The 27975-nt window shown below is 42.9% G+C and overlaps 1 protein-coding gene across 2 annotated transcripts in view; it reads left to right on the top strand.

Annotated features, from left to right (window-relative positions):
* Positions 1-27975, top strand: part of GRIN2A (glutamate ionotropic receptor NMDA type subunit 2A) — a 368737-nt gene that overhangs the window by 197343 nt on the left and 143419 nt on the right. For both annotated transcript variants that reach the window (XM_061208159.1, XM_061208160.1), the window contains one exon: positions 10307-10899. In XM_061208159.1, the coding sequence (XP_061064142.1) occupies positions 10307-10899 (593 nt within the window). The remainder of the gene's footprint in view (positions 1-10306; positions 10900-27975) is intronic.

The following is a 27975-nucleotide window of genomic DNA, read 5'->3' as shown; positions in this document are numbered from 1 at the left end:
CATGTCTTTCATCTGGGTCATGGCAGCGTGGCTGTCAGACTCTCTGAGAGGAAACCAATCTCAGCAGCATATGAAAGAAAAATGAAACAAAACAAAACACCCCCAAAATAAAGGAATGATGAATAGCTCATGCAAGGAAGGGAGAGATACGTGGAGAGAGGCGGCTGCCCTGGGGAAAAAACAGGATCAGAAAAGAGAAGGATGGTGAAGGGAAACGCTCCACTCTGTAGCTTGGATGCTTCTGATTTAAGTTCAGAAGATGAGTGAAGAATGAATCACGTTATTCTCCATTTTTTTCCCTAGCTAAAGTGACGTCAGAAATCTTTGGTTGCCAGTGACAGAAAAACTAATTCAAATTGGCTTAAGTAAAATGAGGTAGTTAATTGGCAATTAATTGGGACATACAGTGACAACAAGTGCATTGGCTTCAGGTATGGCTTGAACAAGGTGCTCAACAATGATGTCAGGACTTGGTAACTCTCCATCTTTCACCTTTGCCTTTGGCTCTGATGACTTCCTTCTCAGGATGGTGTATGGTGGCAGGATGACTGCCAGAAACTCTGGCTGAACATCCTTCCAGGTTCAAATCTAACAATAAGAGAAACTGTCTTTTCCTAGTCACTTTTCACACAAATCCTAAGAATCATTCTGATTGTACCAGTTAGGACATGTTCCTACCCCTGAACTAATTGATGGCACTACGAGAATTGGATGGGCCAATTGGTTTGACTGAGAAAGGGGAAAGGATGCCTCCCCATGGAAATTCACTATGACCAGTAAAGGAAGAACAGATGCTCAGTGGCCAGAATGACACATACCCATGGTGTGGCTCAGGGGGGCTGCTTGTTCTTCTTTAAGAAAAGGAATCTGAAAAAAAATAGCTTCAGGTGCACAGAGAAAGTTCAGTAGCCCAGTTACAGTTGGGACCTCCAAAAAAAGATGCTCATGTACTTGGGTTTATCAGCTCCTTGGAGACCTGACTCAATGACCTGATCAGGTAGAATTTCCCTCTGGCTTTCTCTGTGAGGATGGCTGGACCTAGCCTCAGACAATCCATAATCGCTAATGACCCTGTTTGGAAGCCTTGAGTCAGATGCTCACCTGCAGTTTGACAGAACCCCAGGTGAAGCCAGCTTGGGCCTTTGCTGTGTCCTTGCATAGAAATAGGGGCCTGAATCTCAGCAGGTGTCTCTTCTTGGCCAGCCCTGCTAATGATCTAGAAAGCAGGACTGGGTCCAAGAGCAGCAATCGCCATGTGGTTCTGATGAATGTAGAGGATGTTGGGCTGTCCTAAGCTAGTTGCAGCTGGAATCAAGGAATACATCTCTCCGTGCATATGTGTATTCTCTCCTCCAGCATTGCGATATATGTTAGAGGGAGGGCTTGACTCTGGATGATGAACTGGGACAAGCTCTGGAAGGCCCAGGCAGACGAGGGAGGCCTAGCCACACTATTCAAGGTTAGGGTACCAGTTGACTAAACAATATAGCAAGCATTTATGTGCCTTACTGCATCTTCAAGGGAGGCTCCCCTCTTGGCACAGATCAGAATTCCAAAGGGAAGAACAGGGCTAGCTCACATGAAATTCCAACGTCCCCAAAGTCCCAGATCCTCTCCCAGCTGCCCTGCTGGGAGATACTAATGGTGCATTTAGCAGAGGAATTGTTTGGAACAATATTACTGAGCCACAAAAAGAAACAAAATTGAGTTATTTGTAGTGAGGTGGATGGACCTAGCGTCTGTCGTACAGAGTGAAGTAAGTCAGAAAGAGAAAAACAAATACCGTATGCTAACACACACATATGGAATCTTAAAAAAAAAAATGGTTCTGAAGAACCCAGGGACAAGACAGGAATAAAGACACAGACGTAGAGAATGGACTTGAGGACACGGGGAGGGGGAAGGGTAAGCTGGGACAAAGTGAGAGAGTGGCATGGACATATATACACTACCAAATGTAAAATAGCTAGCTAGTGGGAAGCAGCCGCATAGCACAGGGAGATCAGCTCGGTGCTCTGTGACCACCTAGAGGGATGGGATAGGGAGGGTGGGAGGGAGGGAGATGCAAGAGGGAAGAGATGTGGGGATATATGTATATGTGTAACTGATTCACTTTGTTATAAAGCAGAAACTAACACACCATTGTAAAGCAATTATACTCCAATAAAGAAATGCTACTCCCAGTGTCATTCCCAGAGCTGTGGCTCAGTGCCATGCAAGGTGTTGAGGAGGACTCAGAAGGGCGTGGGGTCCTGCCCTCAAGAATTCTAGTCTGAAGGGCAGGCGAGATGCATGCTTCTCAGCAACTAGGCAACCACACACAGTCAGGGCTGAGGGCTGGGCTGTAAAGATCAAGGTGCCGGAAACTCAGAAGGTTAAGCATATGTAGGAAGTGGGGTAGTAAGGAACCCGTAGTGGATGTGAGACTTGGGGCTTGACATTCAAGGCTACCATCTCCATCACTAACACCAACTCAACTTGACTGAGCCCCTCCTATGTGCCAAGTGCTTTATGCACATTACCTCTCAAAATATGCACAGCAACCCTTTAAGGTGGTGACTGTTATTATCATTCCCATTTTTCAGATGGGGAAATAGAGGCTTAGGTTAAAATACCCACTTCCAGTAAGAAGCAGATCCCAGGCAAGCTGTCAGCAAAGCCATGTTCCTCCTGCACATGCCCCATCCCTTGTGGGTTCACTTTGCAGAAAACGCTTCACACACGATGGCATCATGACACAGCAAAGAGAGCACCAAATTAGGAGGTGAGAGACCCACCATGTCTGTTACTGCTGTCCCACTGATTTACGTGAAATTTGGAACAAGTCATCCAAGATTCTGGAGCCTCAGTTTCCTCACCTTGAAAATAGGGGAGTTGGACTTGGCAGTACCAAGTCTTGCTGTTCATCAGCACTTTCAGGGGCAAATACATAACCTCAGGCTCCTCAACGGAGATTCTGATTCAGTGGAGATGGCTTGGAGCCTGGAAATCTAAAGGTACAAAAAATTCCCCAGGTGAGCTGATACATAGCTACAGGGTTGGTTACTGAAGGCTTGGATTAGTGTTGTCAATCCTGGCTGCACATTAGACTTACCCAGGGAATTAGAAATATCCTGGATTCCATCTCAGACCAACTGGATTGGCATCTTTAGGGGTAGGACTGGTAGGGGTGGGAGAGCATAAGCTTTAAAGTTTAAAGACTTTGGGGCTCTTAAAATGTGGTTAGTGTCACTGAGAAGCCAAATATTTAATTGTATTTCATATTTTGAATTTCAGTGTAAATAGTCGTATGTGACCAGTAGGTGCTGTATTGGAAACCCAGGACAGAATGAGGTTGAAGGCTTGGTCGCTCTGTGTGGCTCATTCCTTGCTCCACCCCAAATCATAGTGCTCTTCTTTGTAATTGTCTTGCCTAGTACCCATCCTTCCCACTCTAGTCTAAGAGACTATTGCACGGACTCTGAGTTAAGCCTGTGTTTATTAACTCACGTGTTCTCCTGGTCTCTGAATCAAAGCACTTCAGCTACCTTGGACAGCTCCCCTACCTGGGGACCCAATAGTCACCAGAAACCTAAGATTAAACTTCTCATTTGAAGAGAGAGGAGGATAGAGCGGAGAAAGATGTTGTTAGGTTACTTCAGACGAATGCCAGTGGATTTGCTCCTGAGAGAAGCAAAATGGGAAGTAGAACACAAATCATAAAATGGTCCAGTGAGTGGAGGTTGCTTGGAGTGGAATTTTGTGTTTGTGGGTGATGGAACTGATGTGCTTTTGGGGAATGACACCTGGGTATGACTTCCCCACTCTGTTCCAGTCTCCTGATTGACAGTTGATGTGAGATCATTGCTACTGGTTGCTCATTTCTGAGGGATTTTCTTTTCTAGTTGGGTGCCTCAAGAAAGATTAAGTGGTGATATTCATCACACACACACACACACACACACACACACACACACACACTTCCTCCTGTTCTGCATACCTGGAATCAGTATTTCCCAGTAGCTAAGCAACCAGATTTTGGATTTGGATCGCCTAGTCTTGGATCCTCCCGCTGCCATGTACTAGTTATGTGGGTTGGGCAAGTTACAGTCTCTGAGCGTGTGTTTTTAATCTGTGATACAGGGGTCATAATAATACTTCCTACTGTATGCCACATTGTACTACATATAGAATAGACCAAATTAATATTAATTTTGATAGTGACCATGATGATGGTGATGATGAGGAGGAGGAGGAGGAGGATGGGTGGATTCGATGGCTGTGATAATCATGGATGATGATGATGGTGATGGTGATGGTGATGATGATGATGATGATGATGATGATGGTGATGGTGATGATGACGATGATGATGATGGTGATGGAGGAGGCGGAGGATGGCTGATGAGGGGATAAAGATCCTCTAGTGAATCAGATCCAGCTTATATGTATGTGAGAATGCTATTCATGTGAATCCTCAGGCTCATCAAGTTTGACACTTTTACTTTTCCTCTCATCCATGGAAAATGAAATGAAATATGTTTAAAAGCTCAGTTAATACACAATAAGAGTAGCAGAAAGTACATCGGGGCTTAGCAAGGCAAAAAGCAAATTCCCAAGGAGTCCTTCAAGATCTTTGTTGGGTCCCTTGCGAGATTGTCCTTTTTTTGGTGCTCACCCTGACAGGCAGAGGAAAATAGGCTAAAATAAGGGTGCAGGGTTGACAGCAGCAGCCAGTTCTCTCTTGCTTCCTGGGGATGAGTTTCCTGCTCATTTATTTTCTCACCCAATATTTCCTGGGCCCCTACTGTGTGTCAGACATGGTGCTAGGCTTTGAAGATACTAACTTGAATGACGCTCATCCTGCTGTTGAGAGGAGACAGAGAAAAACAAATAACTCAGCTTTGGAGTCCATATACTCAGGTCACAGAAGTTCAGTTTCAGTTGGACTGGCACGGAGCACGGGCCTTGGTGCTCTGTTATGACTCTCCAAGGGGCTCTGTTGTGCAGCCAGGGATGAAAGCCACTGGTGTGTGCAAAGGAGCCTTGGGCGGCATCTTGCAGTAACTGAGCTGTTGTCGCGTGGGGCCGTGTGGATTTTAAGGAAATCATTCAACCTCTCTTCCTGTGTCTTCATGACAAATGCCGTCCAGAGGGCTATAACCACCGGCAGCGCCTCATCTCTTAGGTGGTTGGAGTTAAAGGGATAATGAGCGTGGGTGTCCTTTAGAGCCTTATAAATGGGCAAGTGAAATTAAAGTTGATTTTAGACTCTTTTAAACATCAGACCTTGATACCCCTGGAGTCAGGTCTCACCCTGGGGACTCAGCAAGGTCTGGAAAATTCTAGAACCTCACTGATCCTGGGACTGGAACACAGAGTTGAAAGCAGACACCCAGAATCCCACACCTGCCTTCCTCCCTGACTCTGTGTTTAAAACAGTTTGTTCTGCTTCTGCAGAGCAGTGAGCTTGGGGAGGGCACTGCTTTTGCTTCAGAACCAAAGTGGGTGTCTGAAATCTGTTCCTCTCCCCCGGCTGCACACTGCCAAGGAAGCCGGTGCCAGAGGTGGTCAGACTGATCTGTGGAACCCGAAAGGGCGGGCTGTCATGGCGGGAGGAGGTAAGTGCGGGAGGGTCAGCCTCTGCTATCCAGCTAGGAACCGGGAAGAACGTGCAGGACCTTGAAACAAAGGGCCATTTGGCATGTCAGATGCCAGGTCCTGGGAGTGCGGCCAAACTCCCCCATCACCCCCTGCCAGTCCCTAAAACCACCTTAGAAAATCCCAAAGCTAAACGTGAGCCTCTTCAGTGCCTCGCTGTGCAGTTATGTTTTGCAAATAACTACTTGCTTTCATCCCTCCGAGGGGTATACAGTATACACCACAGTGGTTTTGGAAGCTTAAGTTTCAGATGCCAATGGAAGTGAAAGTGGTGTAGGGTAACTGCATGAGGTCCATAAAGGACATTGGCGATGGTTTCTCTCCAAAGCGTGACTCATCGCTTCCTTCTCCTCATGCAGCTCCCTTGGGCTCAGGATGAATGGGCTGGTTTGAGGAGGGAGGAGGGAATGTGAAATTAGCATGTCAGTAGATCTGGAGATACCATTTTTTAAATAGGATAAGGATCCGATCCCCTTAGGTTTCTGGCAGTGTCCATGTGGTCTAGAGGACAGAGGATGAGGAGAGGGGTCCCTAAACTGTTGGAGTCAGACATGGATCAATGAGCCTTTTACTCCTTCTGGTTCATCCTATCCTCACAGCAACCCTATGGGATGGTGCTCACGATGCCCATTCCATAAGCAAAGAAATTCAGATCCAGAAAGTTTAGGTAATTACCCATGGTCACATGGCTAGTTAATGCAGAACCAGGACGTGAGCTCAGGTCTGATAGACCCCAGAGCCCGTGTTATTCCAACTATGAAGTTTGACTGGTGTGCATGGAGGGGTAAACTAGAGAGTCTGAACTGAATGTGATAGGTCTAGGGGAGCCACTGATGACTATAGAGGAGAGGAGTGGTGTGATTAAAGCTGTGCTTTAGGGATTTCAGTCAGGCAGCCGTGAACAAGGCGAGTTGTTGAGATGCTCAAGTCAGGAGTGAACTGCGTCTTTTAGAGGGACAGGTATCATAAACCCCTGATGTGAGACACCAGAACTCCTGACCCAGGGGGAAAATATTGAATAGTAGTGGGTGAAAATAATAGTGACTACATTTGTAGAGCACATGATATTTGATGGGTACTGCACTGGGTGATTTTATACAGAGAGATCATTTAATTCTTACAACTTGATGAGGAAGTGCTATCATTGGCAATAGGTTAGTGAGGGGTGAAAAGCTTGGAATCTTTCAGGCAGGCAAACCTGCCTGAAAGATTCATTACCTGTGTGATTCTGAAAAAATCATTCTACCTCTGAGTCTACTTATTCATTTGTAAAATGGGGATAATACTAGTACCAGTTTAGCAAGATTGTTGGGGGTGGGATTAAATGAGATACGACATAGAAAGTGTTGAGCCACGTGACTCTTACAAAGTACTCCTGGCATGTTAGCTGGTATAATTATTACCATTGCCATACCCATTGTACAGATGTGGAAACTGAGGCTTGGAAAGGTGAGGTGATTCTTCCCAAGGCTACACAATTTGGATTGGTACCTGGGCAGTCTGATCCCGCAAGTTACACTGCTATCCGTTCTGGGGGGAAGAGATTAATGGGGATCAGAAGAGGGTAACAGGAGAGATTCAGCTTGGGCAGGACAGTGGGGATGGCACAGGGCAAGGGGTTTGTACATACTCTTTCACAGGGGGCTTGTGCCAAGCCAGCTCTTGGCTATTGAATGGCTATCCCTATAATTATCTTTCTGCTTTCTGAAGTTTAATGTGTAGCCATGCCCTCCTTTCTCTACGTAGAGAGCCAGATAAGGCTGCATTTGCTTACAGCTCTGCTCTGTGCTCATGGGTACACGTACATGGATATAATAATGTCTAACTCATAGTACATAGAGCAGGGGTGTTGGAGCATCCCAAACACCACCAACTCCCACATCTAGCATGTTTGACCTCCACCTCTTCACCAATACCAGTTATCCCAAAGAAATGGGATAACTGGTAGTAGGTTGTCTCAGAGATCCTTTTTATTGGGTTCCAACTGTGCCCTTAGCATATGTCCACCTGAGAACTTTCTCCGTTCCTCATGCGCTCAGGGCAAGATGCTGATTCCATTGCCTTTTGCAGTCATAATGTAAGTCTGGTGACCGGCTTCCTCAGAGGCATCTTTGCTCCATGGGAATTATTACATTTCTTTTGTAAGTAAGCCTGGAACTTTTCAGTCCCGTCCCAGGAGACACCTGACGGCGCTTGAGGTTGATGACTCTAATTGTCTGGAGGCTTCACTTCTGTGCCGCCTTCTGCTCGTGGATTCTTTATGTTGTTGCCTTTCGGGGTATTTAATGAGGCTCTATGGGCAGCTGTTGAGGCTCACAGGACTTACATATTCTCCTCCTTATCAATAAAGGACACACTAAAGATATCTGGGCCTTGGATGGTGACGTGGTTCCTCAGGATAGTGGGATGATAATGTTGAAAGTTTTTATTTTTCGGACATGACATTTGAGAGCCATATAAAAAAAATACAGCCTTGGATACTGAATTCTCCCCTTTCACTTTGTGTTTACACCAAGGACATTTCTCTTGAGCTTCACTCACACATTCATTCACTCATGCACTCCCTCACCCTCCATCTCCAGACGGGTCGTGTGCCAAGGCTTCTGCCAGATTCTGGGGACAGAGAGATGAGGCCAGCAAAATCTCTGCCCTTAAGCAGTTCACCGCCTTGTTGAGGCGTGATTTAAAGTGATTAATCAATCCAAGAATGTTGGATTTCTCCAAAAGCTACTGTAGGGGAAAAGATAATTATCCCAAGTCTTTAAATGTTACCCCATTTAATTGATTTAATTAGGTAAAATTCATAGAACTGTAATGTTGGAAGGGGCCTAGAAGGCATTTATTCCTGTTTTTTCTCTCTGCCTTCAAGCCATGCTGCACTCAAATTATCCCCCAAACTCCATGCACTTTAGAAAAGGGGGGTGTTTCTAAGAACTATAGCTTTTAGCCCTTTCAGATAAAACTTTCTAGTCAGTGAGCATCCACAGGGAAGATTATGCAGACTTGTTGAAAGACTTGACATGCACAGCTACTAAGTATTGTTCTGAAAGACATGAATGGAATCATCCACTCTTCACGTACACATGCACACACACACGAAATGGAATCCCCATATTTGTACAATTGAGGGTGTATTAAATGCACATGGTACATACAGAATGCAGAATGCAAGCATGGCTGCAATATGGTAAGGACCCTTTGAGAATTCTTTCAGTTCCCAGAAAAAAATATATCTCTGCATTTGTCAAATCCTGTTTTGCTATAATACAGAGCCATACTTTCTGTTTAGTTGGCATTTTTGCACCATGCCAGTGGGTCCACGACATGGTTTAAGCGCCTACTCTATGCAGATCTTCAGTGATCCCAGGAAGGCTGTGGTGGTATGTTGGGAAAGGGGCTGGAAGTGGAACCAGAACCTGAGTTTGGATGCTGACTAGCCATGGACCATTCTGAGCCTCATTTTCCCCAACCAGCAATACCAACTTCATAAGATCATCACGGGATTTGACGAGTTAAGCAGTGTGCAGGTAGTTTGGAAATGGTGCAACTGTGGGCACCACCCACTTTTTTTTCTAAATGGGAGTTTGTTCTCATGATCAGATCATGACTTGGGGAGATGTTAGGACTATTAGAGACCCTTTAACCCAACACAAGTAACCATGTCACTTCCCAGTGTAAGAACATTCGGCATTTTGCCCTGATGCTCAGAATAAGGTCTAACACAGCCTCTGAGGCTGTACGTGGTGGGGTTTTTGCCAAGCTCTTCAACATCATCTCACCCCCCTACATCACAGGCCATCATGCATTTACCTCCAGTTCCTGGAAGAGTCAAGATGTATCTTCAGGGCTTCTCTGACTGTACTGTCCACTGGTTTCCCCTCTTCTGTACCTGATATTCCTTCAACACCCCCTCATGCCTCTCTCGGCTCCCAGCCCATAGACGTTGCTCTTCTTCACTTTCCTTCCAGGTCTATGAAGGCAGAGGCCGTGTCTGTCTGTCTTATAAATCATCATTTCCGCAAGCTCTAACATGTTGTTGCCATGTAATTAGGCGTTCAACAAATATGTATTGATTGAACAGAGAGATGTCCACCTAGCATTTATCATACTCTATATTACACAGGAATCTAGAGTTCAAGTGACAGAAACTCTCCTAAAATTGGCTTAAGTACACATGGAACTTGTGGCTTACATAACCAACAGGTCCAGAGTAAATGGCTCCAGGCACGACTGACTCCAGATGCCCCAAGTATGTCATCAGGAACCTCCTTCTATTTCCTGATGTTGTTTTATTTCTGTCGGCTTCATTTTCCAGTCATGAGCTTGGGGGCCAGATGGAGTTCATTCTCTTGGACCCATCTGAACCCAGAGGGGTGGTGGTGGGATGAACTGGAGGAAAATGAAGTTGGCAAAATAACAGATGTCCTTCACTGTTCCGGGCTGTGGGCTCCAAGTTCAGGGACCTCTCTCATCCCTGTGTTTCCAGTATCTGTTCCAGAGTCTGGCATACAGTAGGTGCTCAGGAATGTTTGTGAATGAACAGATGTGGGATTTATTTTCCCTCACTTCTAGGAAGGAGCTTCTTTAAGCCAACAAAGACAGATGGTTGTGCATAAACTGCCTTCGGCCTCATCCTCTGTTTTGCTTTCTTTTTACCTGTTGGCAGGATCCAACGTCTACCTTCTTCCAGTTTGGAGCATCCATCCAGCAGCAAGCCACCGTCATGCTGAAGATCATGCAGGATTATGACTGGCATGTTTTCTCCCTGGTGACCACCATCTTCCCTGGCTACAGGGACTTCATCAGCTTCATCAAGACCACGGTGGACAACAGCTTTGTGGGCTGGGACATGCAGAACGTGATCACACTGGACACGTCCTTCGAGGATGCAAAGACACAAGTCCAGTTGAAGAAGATCCACTCCTCCGTCATCTTGCTCTACTGTTCCAAAGACGAGGCCGTCCTCATCCTGAGTGAGGCCCGCTCCCTCGGCCTCACCGGGTACGATTTTTTCTGGATCGTCCCCAGCTTGGTCTCAGGGAATACGGAGCTCATCCCCAAAGAGTTTCCATCGGGACTCATTTCCGTCTCCTACGATGACTGGGACTACAGCCTGGAGGCAAGGGTGAGGGACGGCCTGGGCGTCCTGAGCACCGCTGCATCTTCCATGGTGGACAAGTTCTCCTACATCCCCGAGGCCAAGGCCAGCTGCTACGGGCAGATGGAGAAGCCGGAGGCCCCACTGCACACGCTGCACCAGTAAGAGGGGCTCTTTGCTTGTCCCCCAAAGTGGAATCAGAGTTTTGTCGTTGTTGTTTGTTTAAATACTAAAAACGATATGAACTCATTGCTGAAAATGTGCACTGAAAATAGAGAATGTTGTGTGTGTGCCTGTGGGATTTGTTGGTTTGTTCTCCTCTCCCCTCTTCCTCTCGTCTCATCTCCTTTTGTTTTTAGTAACATCATCCTTGGTTTTCTGCAACTTACTTTTTTTACTCAACAATATACCCTGGAAACCTACACTTGAGATCTGTTTGTCTGTCTATCTATCTATCTGTCCTCTACCTATAGCTATATCTTAAGTATGTGTGTATATATAGATGTATGTATATACATGCCTATCTATATACACATGTATGAATATATGTAGATATATGTATACATACATGTGCACGTGAATGTGCACAGATATATGTAGATATACATATGTATGTGTATATATAGATATGTATGTATGAATATCTATGTTCTTTGTAAACTGCACATTGCATTCCTCAATAGGGATATACCATGATTTATTTATCCAATCTTCATAATAATAGAAATTTATGTTGTTTCAGATTTTTTTCCATTAGAAACTAAACTGCAGTGATAATCATCCTTACCTGTCTCTTTGTGCACATGTGCAAGTGTTTTTCTAGGGTTGATTCTAAGAAGTAGAGTTTTGTGGTCACGGAACAAGTGCATTTTAAAATTTAAGTGTCTATTGCCAAATTGTCCCACAAAGTAACTATATATTTTATGTTCACACTAGCATTTTGTGAAATCACTCGACTTCCCACATCCTCACCAACACGTTACATGTTGGGGAAAGTGCCCACACTAGTGCTCCTAGTCTCAGAGTTTGTATCTGAATTTCCTTCCTTCATATGGCCTAAGTGTTTTTGTAGGCTGTTGGAAATCTTGGCAAACATCACTTTTAAATCTGCATTGTATTCCATCATATGGCTATATCATAATTTAGTTAACTACTCCCATCTTGGTGGACATTTAAGTTAAATTTTATGTTTCCGAGAAGTGTCATTGTTCTTTGTGGGCCATCATTATGGCTCAGCTGTTGAGATTTAGAATGATCACTCCTACACCCATTTTGCATGTGTTTGCCTGATGTTTGCTGATTTAATCCATGCTCATTCTTCAGATAATGAGCAGTGTAGCACCATGATTAAGGGACTGGGCTGTGGAGTTGGACTTGTTAGGGTTCAAATCTTGTCCACTTTCCATGTGACTTGGACAATCATTTTACCTTTCTGGGCCTCAGTTGTTCATTGCAAAATGGTGGGGTGTTTTTTGTTTTTGTTTCTTCTTTTTTTTGTAATTTTTATTTATTTTTGGCTGCTTTGGGTCTTCGTTGCTGCGCGCAGGCTTTCTCTAGTTGCGGCCAGCGGGGACTACTCTTTGTTGCGGTGCGCAGGCTCCTCATTGCGGTGGCCTCTCCCGTTGTGGAGCACGGGCCCTAGGCGCGAGGGCTTCAGTAGTTGTGGCACGTGGACTCATAGTTGTGGCACGTGGGCTCAGTAGTTGTGGCTCATGGGCTTAGTTGCTCTGCGGCATGTGGGATCTTCCTGGACCAGGGATCGCCTAGGTGGTGGTTCTCTCACTTCAACATGCATGAGAGTCACTGGGAGGGCTTGATAAAACAAGACTGCTGGGCCCCATGCTCAGAGTTTCTAATTCAGTAGCTCTGGAGTGGGCTCTAAGAATTTGCAGTTCTAGCAAGTTCCTGGGTGATGCCGATGTTGCTGGTCTGGGAAACATGCATTGAGAACCAATGTTCTAGGGGTTGTCCTGAGTATGAAATGAGGTGATGCATGAAAAGTGCCGCTTAGCATGGGTGCCTAGCACCTGGCAATTATTTAATGACTGTCAGAGTAAGCAGTGAAGTTGTTTTGGTCATCAGAAATTATAGTCAGCGGACCAGGTGAGTTTATTATCAGTAGAATAACATGTCACTCTAAAATGTCTCTGGAAGGTTTTAGGACTCTGAATCTGCTACAGTTCAGGGATAATCTCTGGTCTGCGGCTAGTGGGGTGTGTGTGTGTGTGTGTGTGTGTGTGTGTGTGTGATGGAGGAGGTTTAAAGATTTTACCTGAAATTGACATTTATCTGAAAAATGAACTCTTAGGTTAGGAAATCATGGTCCTTTGAAATTTTCCCTTCCTCTCTCCTCTTTCCCTCTTTAATGATCTTGTTTCTACGTCGCTACTTTCAGCATTTTTAATAATTGTCCAGGTATCAGGAAGGAACTCGGACAAATTGGTATAAGTCACGGGAGTGTCTTACAGAGGCAGGATTGCTGCTAGCCCAAAGACAAGGGCTGCGCTAATGAATTCTTACTTCCCATAATAAGTGCCCTGCAGCTGGAATATTTGTATAATTCTGATGGAAACATAACTCAATTGCAGGGCAATTGAAATATAATATATACAGGAAGAGGAATTTGAGAAGGATAATTGGCAAGACATTCAGATCTCTTTCCAGTGACCACCCTGAATTCCACTCCTTAAAAAAAAAAATCCTACTGCTGTGAAATCCTGGTGTGCTATTTCCAGGAGTTATGCTTTGAATGCAGCAATGTTGTAGGTGGTATTTCAGCCCCAGAGAAGTAATGCATTAAGTGTGGTAAGCCGTCATCCACCGCCTGGTTTTAATGAAACATCTCTCCACCCTTGGAGCACTGGTGGCGCTCAGCCACAGTGTGTAGAGCTCAACCAGTGTGTGGGTTCCTCGCCACACTTCCCCACTAGCACAGTGTTCCTTAAGCCCACCCAGGAAAGAGTGGGACCTTGCGAAGCAAGACAAGGACCAGGAGCTGGAGAAAGCCCCAAGAAGGCAGTTTTTAAGAAAAGGATTAAAGGCACTATATCTCTATCCTCCATCCATCACTCCTTCTATCCAGTGAACCCTGTGCTAGCCTCTGGAATCATACATGAATTAACATATAACTTCTCAAAGAATGTACAGTCTGATGAAGACGGGGGGAATTCGTCTAAAGACAAACTCAGGTAACAAGGACTTTTTTTAACATAGAAAAAAAAGAATAGTACAAAAAGTAGAGTCTAGCAAGAGGGAGGAGATATGGGGATATATGTATAGCTGATTCACTTTGTTATAAAGCAGAAACCAGCACACCATTGTAAAGCAGTTATACTCCAATAAAGATGTTAAAAAAAAAAGTACAGAGTCTGATGAAACACCCACCCCCATACTCACTCTAGAGAACAAAGTGAACATGTCATATTTGTTTCAATTTTTTTTTTTTTAATTTATTTATGGCTGTGTTGGGTCTTCGTTTCTGTGCGAGGGCTTTCGCTAGTTGCAGCAAGCGGGGGCCACTCTTCATCGCGGTGCGCGGGCCTCTCACTATCGCGGCCTCTCTTGTTGCGGAGCACAGGCTTCAGACGCGCAGGCTCAGTAATTGTGGCTCACGGGCCTAGCTGCTCTGCGGCATGTGGGATCTTCCCAGACCAGGGCTCGAACCCGTGTCCCCTGCATTGGCAGGCAGACTCTCAACCACTGCGCCACCAGGGAAGCCCTGTTTCAAATTTTTAAAAGAAATAAAACATTACTGATAATGTAGAAGTCCTGATTATACCTCTCCCCAGCCCCACTCTTCTCCCTTTCTCTCCTTGAGAGAGAAAAACACCACAGTGAATTTGGTATGTATCTAAATCCATGTGCATGTTTTGTACTTTTGATACAGATACAGTGCGACCTTAGACCCAATGGGTAGTTCTTTTTAATATCATAAGTGGTATCTAATGTGCTGGAATTTCCTTTACCTCAACCTATGACTCAAGCATGATCTATGAGGACACATATAAAACTAGTGTATTCATCTTAGTTGCTTTTTTGTATTCTGTTGTATGTGTTCTATCTTTTATTTAATCACCCCCCTTTGAGGGACATTTAGGTTGTTGACAGTAAGTAATCTTCAGTCCGGGTAGCTGAAGGCAGAGAACACATGTGTCTGCAACCTGATTCGAACCCATCAGCTAGAGTTAGGAGTTCTCACTTAAAGCTTTAAAAAGTTACATTTTCAGCTGGTTTAAAAAGTCTCATTTTGCAAAGCATCTGTAAACAGATAGCTCTCATCACTCCCACTCTGCAGTAGGGAGGATGCAAATAGCTTCAGAAGAGGTTCAGATGAAGTCACACCTGATGGTTTCATGGTGAGTTGCTGAGGGATTGGGGGTCCTGCTTTGACTGGTTGAGTTCTACATCTTGGGGCTAACTAAGTGTGTCCCTCAGTGGCCCTCATGGACGTTACTTGTAATCTTACACACAGAGTTTGTATAGTTAAAATATTGTCACAATGGTTTACTGCTCACAGTGATGGACCAGGTACAAAGGGTCTGCTTGCCGGGTTAATGATCCTACCATGGACCTGTGTCTGTTCTTGTTTCAGAAAAAAAAAAGTGCGGAAAAGGGGAAATGTTCTTTATGTTTAATATTCTGGTTTTACAGAAGGCACTTTGAAAAGAGCAGTCAGCGTTTTCCAAAGTTCAAAAATAGCTCAGCCATGTTATGTAACCGCCTCCTTGCTACTGCAGAGTTATTAAACATCTGTTCCTTCACCAAGCACAGAGCACATCGCTGGCAACTCCTGGATCTGTGAAGGTAAACCATTACCTGTTTTGTTGGCATGGAACCTAGGCTGCTCTGTCCAGTTCTGTCCCAAGAACGTCTCCGGTTCCCTAGCGGATGGGGCCCCTCCGGAGGCAGCACAACATCGTGGTTAAGAGTGTGGGTACTTGGGAGTTCCCTGGCCGTCCAGTGGTTAGCACTACGTGCTGTCACTGCTGAGGGCCCGGGTTTGATCCCTGGTCAGGGAACTAAGATGCCACAAGCCGTGGGGTGCAGCCAAAAAAAATTTGATGAAAAAAAAGTGTGGGCACTGGAGACAGGCTGCCTTGTTTGAATCCCTGATCTGAACTCTCCTAGTTCCAAGACTTTGGGCAAGTCACTTGATTCCTCCAAGTCTGCTCCCTCAGATGTAACATGGGGATAAGAAAACTGTTGTCCTGTAGGCTAGAGCCTGGCATATGGAAAGCAATCCATAAATGGTTACCATTATTGATAAAATGTGTGTGCACATTTCTGTGATTTCTCTTCCACTTTTACATTTATTAAGGAGGAGGTCATAGAAGGGAGAAGGTGGATGTTTTTAAGACCTAAACGCTCTTGCCAAAGGATTAGCTTGGGAGCAGCGTGGCTAGTGGGAAGAAGGGTAGAGAAAAGAGTGGAGAAAAGTTCACAGGCTGAGTGCCAGCTTGGTTTTGAATTAGCCACATACTTACCAAGTATAAGTTACTAACCACTCCGAACTCAGGCTTTTTTTCTAAAATGCCCGTGTTTCTGTGTCTGTGTGTGTGTGTGTGTGTGTGTGTGTGAGCGAGAGAGAGAGAGAAAGAGAGTCATTTCTTCATACTGTAGGAGAATTAAATGAAAGTATATATGTAAAACACTTATCACTGTGCCTGGCATGTAGTAGGCATTACACAAACAACTGTGAAGTCATTATTCTTTTATTTTTTTAAAAAGGCCTTAAAGATTTTTATTTATTTATTTATTTTTGGCTGTGTTGGGTCTTCGTTTCTGCGCGAGGGCTTTCTCCAGTTGCAGCGAGCGGGGGCCACTCTTCATCGCGGTGCGCGGGCCTCTCACTGTCGCAGCCTCTCCCGTTGCGGAGCACAGGCTCCAGGCACGCAGGCTCAGTAGTTGTGGCTCACGGGCTTAGTTGCTCCGCGGCATGTGGGATCTTCCCAGACCAGGGCTCGAACCCGTGTCCCCTGCATTGGCAGGCAGATTCTTAACCACTGCGCCACCAGGGAAACCCGAAGTCATTATTCTTATGATGATGATTATCATCATTATTATTACTTTATACCTGTTATACTGCAAGCTGTACACAGACAGGGAAGTGAGAGATGGAGGTATATTTCAATCTTGCTTGTTACCGATTGAATTGTGACTCTGTGTCCTGTGGCTCGGCTCCCCTTTCAGTTGTGGAGGAGGATGTAGAAGTCACTGCGCTGGAAGTCAAACAGAAGCGCTCAGGTAGATCTACAGCCCCAACCAGGGGAAAAAGGACATCTTCTTCGGGAGAGCTATGAATTAGTATTAAAGGGAAGTTATTTGGTTTTAATTGATGGTACCTGGCTTGACCATTTATGTGTTTTACATTAACTTCTTGATTTATAAAGTCCGGCTTCTGCTTTAAGAAGCAACAGCATTGTAAATTATCACCCTGACAGGAAGGGAAATGGAAGGAAGATAAATAAGTGAGAGAGAATTTAATTCATATCCAATTTACATTGATACTTTTTTCAATCTTCCTTTCTGAAATATCCATAGGAAAATTTCCTGGTTTAATGACCCATTAAGAGACTGATCTGAACCTGGTTGGCATATTTTTATTTGATAATCAGAATTATCACTGTTGGTTTCTTTTTTAATGCCAATAAAGAAGCCTGCTCAGTTATAATTCTCTGAGTTATAACTTCCCTGGGTAAATGTGATAACTCTTTGCAAATATTTATCTGTGGGGTCAGCATATGCTCGACAAACATTTCTGGCGATGACACCAGGTACCCAGGAGACCAAGCCATACTCTGGGCCTGTGCTGTAAATCTGACTGGGAGTCTGGACTCAGGAAAGGGGGAAAAGACTGAGTCTCAAAGAGATATGTAGTGAGAGAATCCAGCGGCCTGTACCAAATTAAGAACCCAAAGCGTATTCCACAAGGCTATGTGACTTTGTGGAATGTGGTTTTGGATAGTGCTTTGTTCAAACCCTCTCATTATCTGGGTTATCCGGGGCAAGTTACTTAACTTCTTTGAGCCTTCATTTCCTTGATTATATACAGAGATAATTCCAACCATACAGGATTATGGTGACACTTAAATGCACATGATGTACTTAGTCAAGCATCTAGGATGTAGTTGGCACCCTGCAGATGTTAATTCTCCCCCTTCCCTTGTCCAGATGCACAGCTTGATCTGACACCTCTTGTGTCCTGATGGACCCACGAGAGGTGGGCTGTGCTCCCTGGGTGTTCAGCCTGAGAGTGAAGTCAACAGCCTCTCTTCAGCATCATCTCTGTTTGTGGCATCTCTCCTGGAACACCACCGTCTCTTTTTTGGCTGGAAGTCAAGAGCACCGTATGCCAACCCTGCGATGCAAGTCAATCATTTCCAATTGGCATCCAATGAATAGCTCGACAAATGGTGGAAACCCAATGCTGGCAACTTGAAAGGGTCAGAAATTGTCCGTGCCTTTACCTTGAAGGAAAGGTGGTTTGGGTTGTTTTGGGGTCACACATAAAGCATAAATATTGTTCACATTTGCCTTAGGCCAGATGCAAATCTTTGGATTTTGGAACCAGCGTGCCAACAAAAATATGTATTAATCTTTTTCCTCCAGGGTTGAATACTAGGGAAGCTTTCATTTTGAAACTTGTTAATTTGGTGACATATACTAATGATTTGCTGCAGCTTTCTTCTGTGAAAGGATTATGCAAAGAAAAGCACCATCTTCACTACTCTGGTGCCTGCTAACAGAGAGTATATTGGGAGCAAGGGGTCTTAATGTGTAAGCACAGGGACCAGTTAGGAGATTAAGACCTAAATCTGTGTCAGGCTATAGATTCAGAGAGAAGTGGGTGGGCTTATGCATGTTTTGGAAGTAAAATTAACAAAACATGATGGATGGATATGAAATGATAGAAGAGATTCAATAATACTTCTTCACTTGTACAGCTGAATAGATGGCGGTACCTTGCACAAAATTGGAGAAGAAACAAATTGGGGGAGAGTGAGACAGGAACAGCATCTAATTTCAAGCATGTTCAGTTGAACATACTTTGTAGACATCCAAGTGGAAATCTCAAGTAGGCAATTGGAGAAAAGAGTCTGAGTTCAGTCTGAAAATCTAACACACAGGTTTTGAGCTTACTGATGCCAGTTAAAACCTCAGGATTGGGTGAGATCACCTAGGGGAGAATGAAGACTCAGAAGAGTGACCAGGTTCCAACCTTAAGGAACTTCGACATTAATTGGTAAATAATCCCTGAGGGGAAGGAGAATACTGGAGAAGACGAGTTGGGCTGTGAATTTCTGCTGCCTTTTCCCCCTTGGAGACTCTCTATTCTCAGCCTTGATTTTGTTGTGGAGCCTGGTGGGTGTCTGTACAATGTCTGTTACATGCTAGACATCGTGACAGGGGCTATGGACCTTCCAAAGATCTATAATCTACAAGCATTGTTAATCTGTCTGGGCTTAGTGCAACCTAGGAGAGTTAAATAATATGACCAGAAGTTTTAAACAATATGTGGAAGAAGTAAAATTTTATCACATGATGAACTGCCAAGCAAATCATCAGGGCAGTGAGTGCTTTGAGTTAAAGGAAACCAATATCATACTGGGCTGGATCCATGACATAGGTGGTGAGCCAAGCTTTGGGTCTGAAGAGGTGAGGAGGTCATACTCAGGAAGGGGGAAAAAACCTCTGTTTTTGTTTCATTCTTGACATGATCTGGAAAACATCTGATGCCGCACAGAAGTTTAAAATCCTTTCCACCACAAGGGAGGAGCATATGGCAGAGTGTGAAGGGCCAGTTCATTTATAAGCTGTCCTTTGTTTGCTTTCCTGGAAGGGTGTCTGTCTATGCCCCTCCTCCTCGTATGTAGGACAGAAGCCCTCCTTGTCATTCCTTCCAGGTGGGAGCTAGACAGCCAGAACGGGCCTCTCCACCTGTTCTTTGCCTTTGTCCTCTTGCTTTCCTGCTTCCCCCTTCTCCTGCCTCCGTGTGGATGCTGCCTGCCTGCAGGTGTGACTGAGCCCCTGTGCAGGCTCCTGGTGCCTCAAAGCCTGGCATGGATCCCAGGGACGGAGGAGTCACTGTCAGCTTGGTGATGCTAGCTGGGTTCTGCGTGGGCAGGGGAGGCCAGCCACATTTCTACACAGGCCCCAAAGTTTGGTGAATGAACTGGTTGATCTGCTGATGTCTGGTATACTCTTGTCCAAATCCCCATAGCCAGTTCCTGAGGGTTTGCATCATTTGATTAAATCCTATCCAAACACAAGGAATAAACATATATCACTGTTTCCTACACAGTGGAGGACAGCTGTCCTGAGACACGTGCTCATTTCCTTTTCATTTCCATCCCTGTTAATAAAAGGAAGTTTCAACAATTTAATTAATACATCATTATATTGTATATATATATATATATATACACACATATATAGAAGTATAGTTGATTCACGATGTGTTAGTTTCTGGTGTACAGCAAAGTGATTCAGTTTTATATATATAATATATATATAAAATACATATATTCTTTTTCAGATTCTTTTCCATTAGAGCTTATTACAAGATATTGAATATAGTTCCCTGTGCTATACAGTGGACCTTGTTTAATTTGCAGCAACATTGGATGGACCTAGAGATTATTATAGTAAGTGAAGTAAGTCAGACAGAGAAAGACAAATATCATATGATATCACTTATATGTGGAATCTAAAAAAGTGATACAAATGAAACTATTTACAAAACAGAAATAGACCCACAGACATAGAAAACTTATGGTTACCAAAGGGGAAAGGGGAGGAGGTATGTAAGTCGGAATCATATATATTTTAAAATTGGATGTAATGGAAATGTTAAAATACTCTAATGATACAACCTACCATGTATTAAGTCCCTCCTGTGTGCCAGTCACTTTAAATACATTATCTTTTATCCTTAGGTATGAGTTAGGATGTTTTTGCTGCAGGTAATAATCAGCTAAATTCAGTTATGTGATTGAGTTATTTGATTGGCATTCTAGAGACAGGGTGGACTTCAGATGCAGTATGCTCAAGGTTCTGGTTCTTTCCCCTGTGATCTCTTGACTCTGCTCTTTTTTTTTTCAAGATAAATTAATGTCAGAATAATTTATTTAAAATCCATATGCAATCACACAGCTAAACTTCCATAATTATCTCTTCTGGGATAATAATAAAGAATTTGTCCAGTTAAACTCTTCCCTTTGGTAGTTTAGAATCTAACATCCTCTTATTGGATGCTTACGTAATTAAATGACAGATTCAAATATAAGATCTTATCATAAACATATATTAAATTTGGTTTCAATTTAATGAAATGCAAACATTTGTAATTTGGGATTCGGATGAAATGCAAGCATTTGTAATTTGGGATTTAGGACAATTCAACTCACGGAAATATTTTTTAAAAACTTCACACTCTGTATTTTATTATGTGAAAATTAAACACAATTTATCACAACATACAATACTTTAAAAGTGTTTCATGCCTACAGAATACTAGAGGTTAGTAAGAATCCTCTTCCTACATAAGGAGACCTCTAAAATGGCTTTATATTTTTTTACTTAGGATATGAACTTGACTCTGCCTTTTGAGGAGTATAGTCCTTGTTCTCAAACTGCTTCCTTCATGACCTTAAGTTTGCTGTCAGCAACACCTCAGATGACTTCTTTGTTCGTGGCCAAATTAGGTCATGTGCCCATCTTTGGGCCAATAATAACCATTTTGAAAATGCCATGTACTGACCGGCTTAATTCTGGACAGCTGACCCAATCCCTGAGAAGGCAAATAGGATTAAGTTACACCAAACCAGACCTACTCTTAGAAATGAGATGGGGTAAGCTTCCATTCCTCCAAGTCCCATGGATTCTTATAGGAAGCATGAAGTCTCAACAAATGTGATTTCTATTAAGAATGAGGAAGAGCGAAATGGATGCTGGATAGATTACCAGCAGGTCAATTATAAATCATAGCTCACATTACAGGTGAGGAAATCGGGGACTAGAGAAGTTACATAACTTGACCAAAGCCACACAGCTAATACAAAATAAAGCCAGACTTCAAATCCAGTTTTGTTTGGATCTAAACTCCACTACACTACTTTAAAAACTTGCAAGTTGACTTGAAGTTGTGGTATTTCTTTTTTTGACTTGAATGTTTTTACTGTTTTCAGAAGTTGAATAAATCCCAACATTTAAAACTTGTAAGATTTCACAAAAAATTATATGTTTAGCTAATCTTGAAAAATATGAAAAGCTGATAATGATAATCTGACATTCCTATCTGGAAGTCTTGAAAGTTGGGGCTCTAGATGTTGGGTCCAAACCTTCACTCTTCAGGGAGAAGCTGGAAGTTGTAAGTTCCCTCCTGATTGTATATTGCTGTGCTGGGGGTAGAGTATATGGCGAGAATGTGTCTCAGCCTTTCCTACACATTTGGATGTGGGTATTTTGTTGTTCACTTGATGTGTAGCTCGCTCAGCTAGTTTCTGGATTTCTTTCAGAAAGAATTGCTTCATAGCTGTAGATTCAGTGTACCCATGGGAGGAAGTGAGTTTGGGAGCATCCTATGCTGCCATCTTGTACCAGAACCTTCCTCCTACCTGGAGATGGTCAACTGGACATGGGAAATGACCTTTAGATCAAGAAGGGCCTGCCCAATTCACCTTAGTCCCCACCTGGACTACTTATTCATATTACCTCCATAGTCTCTTTCAGTGTTTTATTTTATCATAAGATGTGTATTTATTACTTTTATCATAATCATCATTATTTATAAGCATTGCCAAAACAAGACCTTGATGAACCTTAAGACTGGTAGATATTCAAATGAGTGATGACAGGAAGTTTCGATATCTCACGTACAAGGATCACCTCTGGGACTAAGTGGTCTTTTTTGATGGCCCTAGATCATAAACCTACTTCTCTGTTCAACTTACAGGTGAGAATTTGAGTTGTTTGTGCCAAGTGGCTTGCCCAAAGGCAAGAACTTATTGAATTACCTAAAGAGAGTTCCCACTCATCAGGTTGGATTAATTTGTAGATGTTCCTCTAAAACTAGAAGAAAACATTTGTTCTGGTAGGGGGTGGGGGTAGGTGTCCAGCTTTTCTACAATATCCTGAAATTTGTCAAATAAACAGCAAACGAGGGAGTCTGATGGAACCCACGCTACTTGTGAAGGATCGTTGCTGAAAATGTCAGTGTATCATCTAAACCTTGTGAAGTCTGTGGTTCGAATCTGATTTTTCTTTTCTATGGCTCAGATTCATAAAATATATTATTAGTTGTAACAAATTATTTTCAACTGGTGTTATAACATTAAAATGTAAATTACTTCTCTATGCTTTATTACAGATGAGGAAAGTGAGGCCTGGAAGACACAGGGCTCATTTTTCATTAATGAGACTGGCTAACGGCAAAGACATGCTAAGCCTAAGTTTTCTTTGTCCCAGACCCAGATGTGTTGCTCCACTGAATCAGTCCTCTTTCCTTCTAGGTCCTTTATGATTAATGATAATAATGTGGTGATGAGGATGATGATGATGATGGTGGTGATGATGATGGTGACAGTGAACTCCAGGGACCTTGTCCATTTTATCTGTGTACACCAGTACCCAGCATAGTGTAGACACTTAAATATGTGTTGAATGAGTGAATCATATAATTGCTAACACAGCGCTTGCTCTGATCTAAGAATTTTTACACATTATCTTGTATTCTCACAGCTCCATTTTTGCTAGAGAAAAAAAAATCTCAGAAGATTGACTTTTCCAGTGTCACTTAATGGTAGAATCAGGATCAAGATTGCCTCTCTGACTTTAGCATCTGATCCTCTGATTCTCTGGCCTCTCAGGGAAAGAGGACATCCTAGGTGTGCTTTCATGAGTCCCTAGAGGTCTTCCATTGCCGTAAAGTACGTACAAAGATCCTCCCATTGTGGGCGGGAATCATTTTGCTTTTCTTAGAAATTAATTTATCACAAAAATGTGATGCATGGGATTTCGTTTTATAAACCACAAAACCTTCCTGAAAATGTTAATAATATCCTCACCATCAATATCAGTTATTATTATTGTCATTATCATAGAGATTGATATTTGGCATTGCCAAGAATAAAGCAAGTGGAGAACAAAGGGGATAAGCTGATCTTTCTTGGGAGAATTTTTATGAGAATAGTCAAAAGCTCAATTGCAGAGTCATCAACTCTCTTTAAATTAGTTCTAGGATGAGTCCCTTCAGATTTTGTGCCTCCCTGAGGAATGCCAGTAAATATTAATTGGATGCAAAAAATTGAGCAAAAATGTCAACAAGGGAATCTCAGTAATTCTGACTAGGCAGAAGGAAGGAAGTAAAAGGTAGAAAGGAAGAGGGAAGCCAATATTTAATTTTGACACTGGGTGCATGCTAGATCATAATGGGGTTATCTGCCTTGATTTTTTTTTTTTAAAATAATCTTATTTGTAATAGGATCCAATTTTTAAAAATTTATTTATTTTTGGCTGCGTTGGGTCTTTGTTGCTGGGCACAGGCTTTCTCTCGCTGCGTCGAGCGGGCGCTACTCATAGTTGCGGTGCGTGGGCTTCTCATTGCGGAGCACGGGCTCTAGGCGCATGGGCTCAGTAGTTGTGGCTCGCGAATTCTAGAGCGCAGGCTCAGTTGTGGCACACCAGCTTAGTAGCTCTGCAGCATGCGGGATCTTCCTGGACGACCAGGGCTTGAACCCGTGTCCCCTGCATTGGCAGGCGGATTCTTTTTTTTTGTTTTGGAAAGCAAAAGGGTTTTTCTTAACATCTTTATTGGAGTATAATTGCTTTACAACGGTGTGTTAGTTTCTGCTTTATAACAAAGTGAATCAGCTATACATATACATATACCCCCATATCTCCTCCCTCTTGCATCTCCCTCCCTCCCACCCTCCCTATCCCACCCCTCTAGGTGGTCACAAAGCACTGAGCTCATCTCCCTGTGCTATGCGACTGCTTCCCACTAGCTATCTATTTTACATTTGGTAGTATATATAAGTCCATGCCACTCTCTCACTTCGTCCCAGCTTACCCTTCCCCCTCCCCGTGTCCTCAAGTCCATTCTCTACGTCTGTGTCTTTATTCCTGTCCTGCCCCTAGGTTCTTCAGAACCTTTTTTTTTTTTTTAGATTCCATATATATGTGTTAGCATACAGTATTTGTTTTTCTCTTTCTGACTTACTTCACTCTGTATGACAGACTCTAGGTCCATCCACCTCACTACAAATAACTCAATTTCATTTCTTTTTATGGCTGAGTAATATTCCATTGTATATATGTGCCACCTCTTCTTTATCTATTCATCTGTCGATGGACACTTAGGTTGCTTCCATGTCCTGGCTGCTGTAAATAGAGCTGCAATGAACATTGTGGTACCTGACTCTTTTTGAATTTTGGTTTTCTCAGGGTATATGACCAGGAGTGGGATTGCTGGGTCGTATGGTAGTTCTATTTTTAGTTTTTTAAGAAACCTCCATACTGTTCTCTATAGTGGCTGTATCAATTTACATTCCCACCAACAGTGCAAGAGGGTTCCCTTTTCTCCACACCCTCTCCAGCATTTATTGTTTGCAGATTTTTTGGTGATGGCCATTCTGACTGGTGTGAGGTGATACCTCATTGTAGTTTTGATTTGCATTTCTCTAATGATTAGTGATGCTGAGCATTCTTTCATGTGTTTGTTGGCAATCTGTGTATCTTCTTTGGAGAAATTTCTATTTAGGCCTTCTGCCCATTTTTGGATTGGGTTGTTTGTTTTTTTAATATTGAGCTGCATGAGCTGGCAGGCGGATTCTTAACCACTTCGCCACCAGGGAAGCCCTGCCTTGATTTTTTTTAATGTTCTATTCACATATATGCAGGAAGGCTAAACCATTGGCAAACATCTTCCACTCAGTATAGGAGATGGGGAGGAAGCCATCATGCATGCCTCTAAACCATTTACAGATTTTGAGTTTAATAAATCTTCTGCTTTCAAAACAGAGCATTTCTTAAATAGACTCTGAGCACTGAACATAGGACTGGGAGAAAGTGTTTGTCTTCAGCCAACTAGGTGAAATCAAAACAAAACACAACAAAGAGAATAAAAACAGTCCCCTGGCATCAGTTACCCATTTTTATCTACTGATTGCCTGGATCTCATTCTTTCATTTGTTCATTCATTCATTCATGCATACATGCATTTGTTTTCATTCATTTACCCTTTCATGTATGCAACACTTAATATCTGTCTCAGTCCCACGGTATGTGTGTCATACAGCGTCATACAGTGATGAACAAAACAGACAAAGGCTCCCCACCTAAATCTCCTATTCTAGAGGGGAGACCAAAAATGAGTGAATAAACACATAATATCAAGTTGGTATTGACATGAGATGGGAAGAAAAATAGGGTAGGGTAAGGGGATAGAGGTAGACCAAGTTCTGTAAGATCTTAGGCCATGGTGAAGGTTTCGGGTTTTGTTTCAAGTGTTATGGGAAGCCATTGGAGAGTTTTAGCAGGGGAGTGAGGTAGATGGCTGCAGTGACCCCTGAGCTTGCACAGGTTATATCTGGAGCCTCATTTGCTTTTTCTTCACCCTGTGCCATTTCATTTCCTATTACTAACAAGGTTTGCTTAGTGTGGAGCATAGGTGATTTCTCAGATTCCATTCCTCTCTTCCCCCATTATGAAGGCTGTGGTGGGTGAGTCCTATTTGGCCACAGCCAATTTAAAAAAATCCCATCCATCTCATTATAGCAGTTGGTTCAGGAATGGACATGTGATCTAAGTTGGTCTAACAGAGAGAACTTTAGGACTGTTTGTTGTATGGTCATTGTTCAGATGTGAGGCCTGGAATTTCTGCTGCCGGTTTTTTACCATGGAAGAAATCAGGCTGAGAATAATGGTGACTCATACATGGGCCTGAACTAGAGAAGTATGGTATGGAGAACAAGCCAGAGCCATGATCAAAGCATACCTGAAGTCCACCCTATCACTGATCTTTTCAGATATTAACCACCAGACTTCCTTAGTGGTTTAAGTTGGTTCAAGTTGGCTTCTGCTAATTACAACCAAAAGAACTTTGATGAATATGCATATTTGGCAGCTAATCCGTAATATTAAGCTAAATAGTTGATGCATTATAGCCTTTAATGTGGTTGCCTTTCTAAAGCTGAATTTGAACAACAAGGGGATATTATAAATAAAAATCTTAGGAAGATTGTTTTACCCAGACAACTATGACTCTTTACTTCCATACAGAAAACTCCTTGATGGGCATAATTTGTGCTTGGTATATGTTTGTAGTCTTTGGAGGATTCCAGTCTGATAAATCCCACAGAATTTGGAATCAAATTCTAGATTTTTCTGCCACTTATTAGCTGTGGAACACTGAACAAGTAACTAAGTCCATCTAGACTTCATTTTTGTCATCTGTAAAATGGAGATAATGCTGGTTCCCACTCAGAGTGGGGAGTCTGTGAGAATTAAATAAAGCATGGAAAGCATTTGGCTCAATGTATGGTACGTTTTAGTTCTTGTATAATAATATAATTCTCAGAATGACCAAGAAAGTGGAACAAAAATGCCACCTAGATGGCAGGATTGCTCTGCATATAATAAGTGAGTTTCATTATTCTAACTCCCTGGGGCTTTTGAAAGAAAAACAGATTTTTAAAAATTTAGAAAGGCATTCTCATTAACTAATAGACTAGGGAGGAGCAGTCCTTAGAGAGGAAATGAGAGGGAGGCAATGGTGAAATTGTGGAATAGAATGCATTAGTATTGCTGCTGACTTGCTCCTAAACAGTAAATAGACACAGAGAGCCACATAACCATGTCTTTCTAGAGGATTTTTTTTTTTTAATATAAGAAGAACTTGAGTCCTACATAAGAGTGAGATGTTACCATATTTTATATAATCTAAGACTCCAACAATTATAAAATGATCTTTATTTTAAAAAGGATAAAATGCAAAAGTTGGGCATCTTAAAACTGATGCAGAAGAGTAACAGTGCCTGCCACTTCCAGTGCTCTAACTACTTACAAGGCAGGTGAGATCCTCATATTACGTATGAGAAAATGGGGACTCCGGAAAGTTAAGTGACATTTCAAAGTCATATCATTAATGGGCAAGAGTCACAGTTGCATTTGTCCATTCATTTGAAGCATTTATCTAGTGTTCAGTGTCAATCCTGCAGGGGATACACCAGTAAATACAA

This window comes from Eubalaena glacialis, chromosome 13 (genome assembly GCF_028564815.1).
Source record: "Eubalaena glacialis isolate mEubGla1 chromosome 13, mEubGla1.1.hap2.+ XY, whole genome shotgun sequence".
Classification (NCBI taxonomy): domain Eukaryota; kingdom Metazoa; phylum Chordata; class Mammalia; order Artiodactyla; family Balaenidae; genus Eubalaena; species Eubalaena glacialis.
The sequence above is the reverse complement of the archived record's forward strand: the minus strand, read 5'-3'. Positions and strand labels throughout refer to the sequence as shown.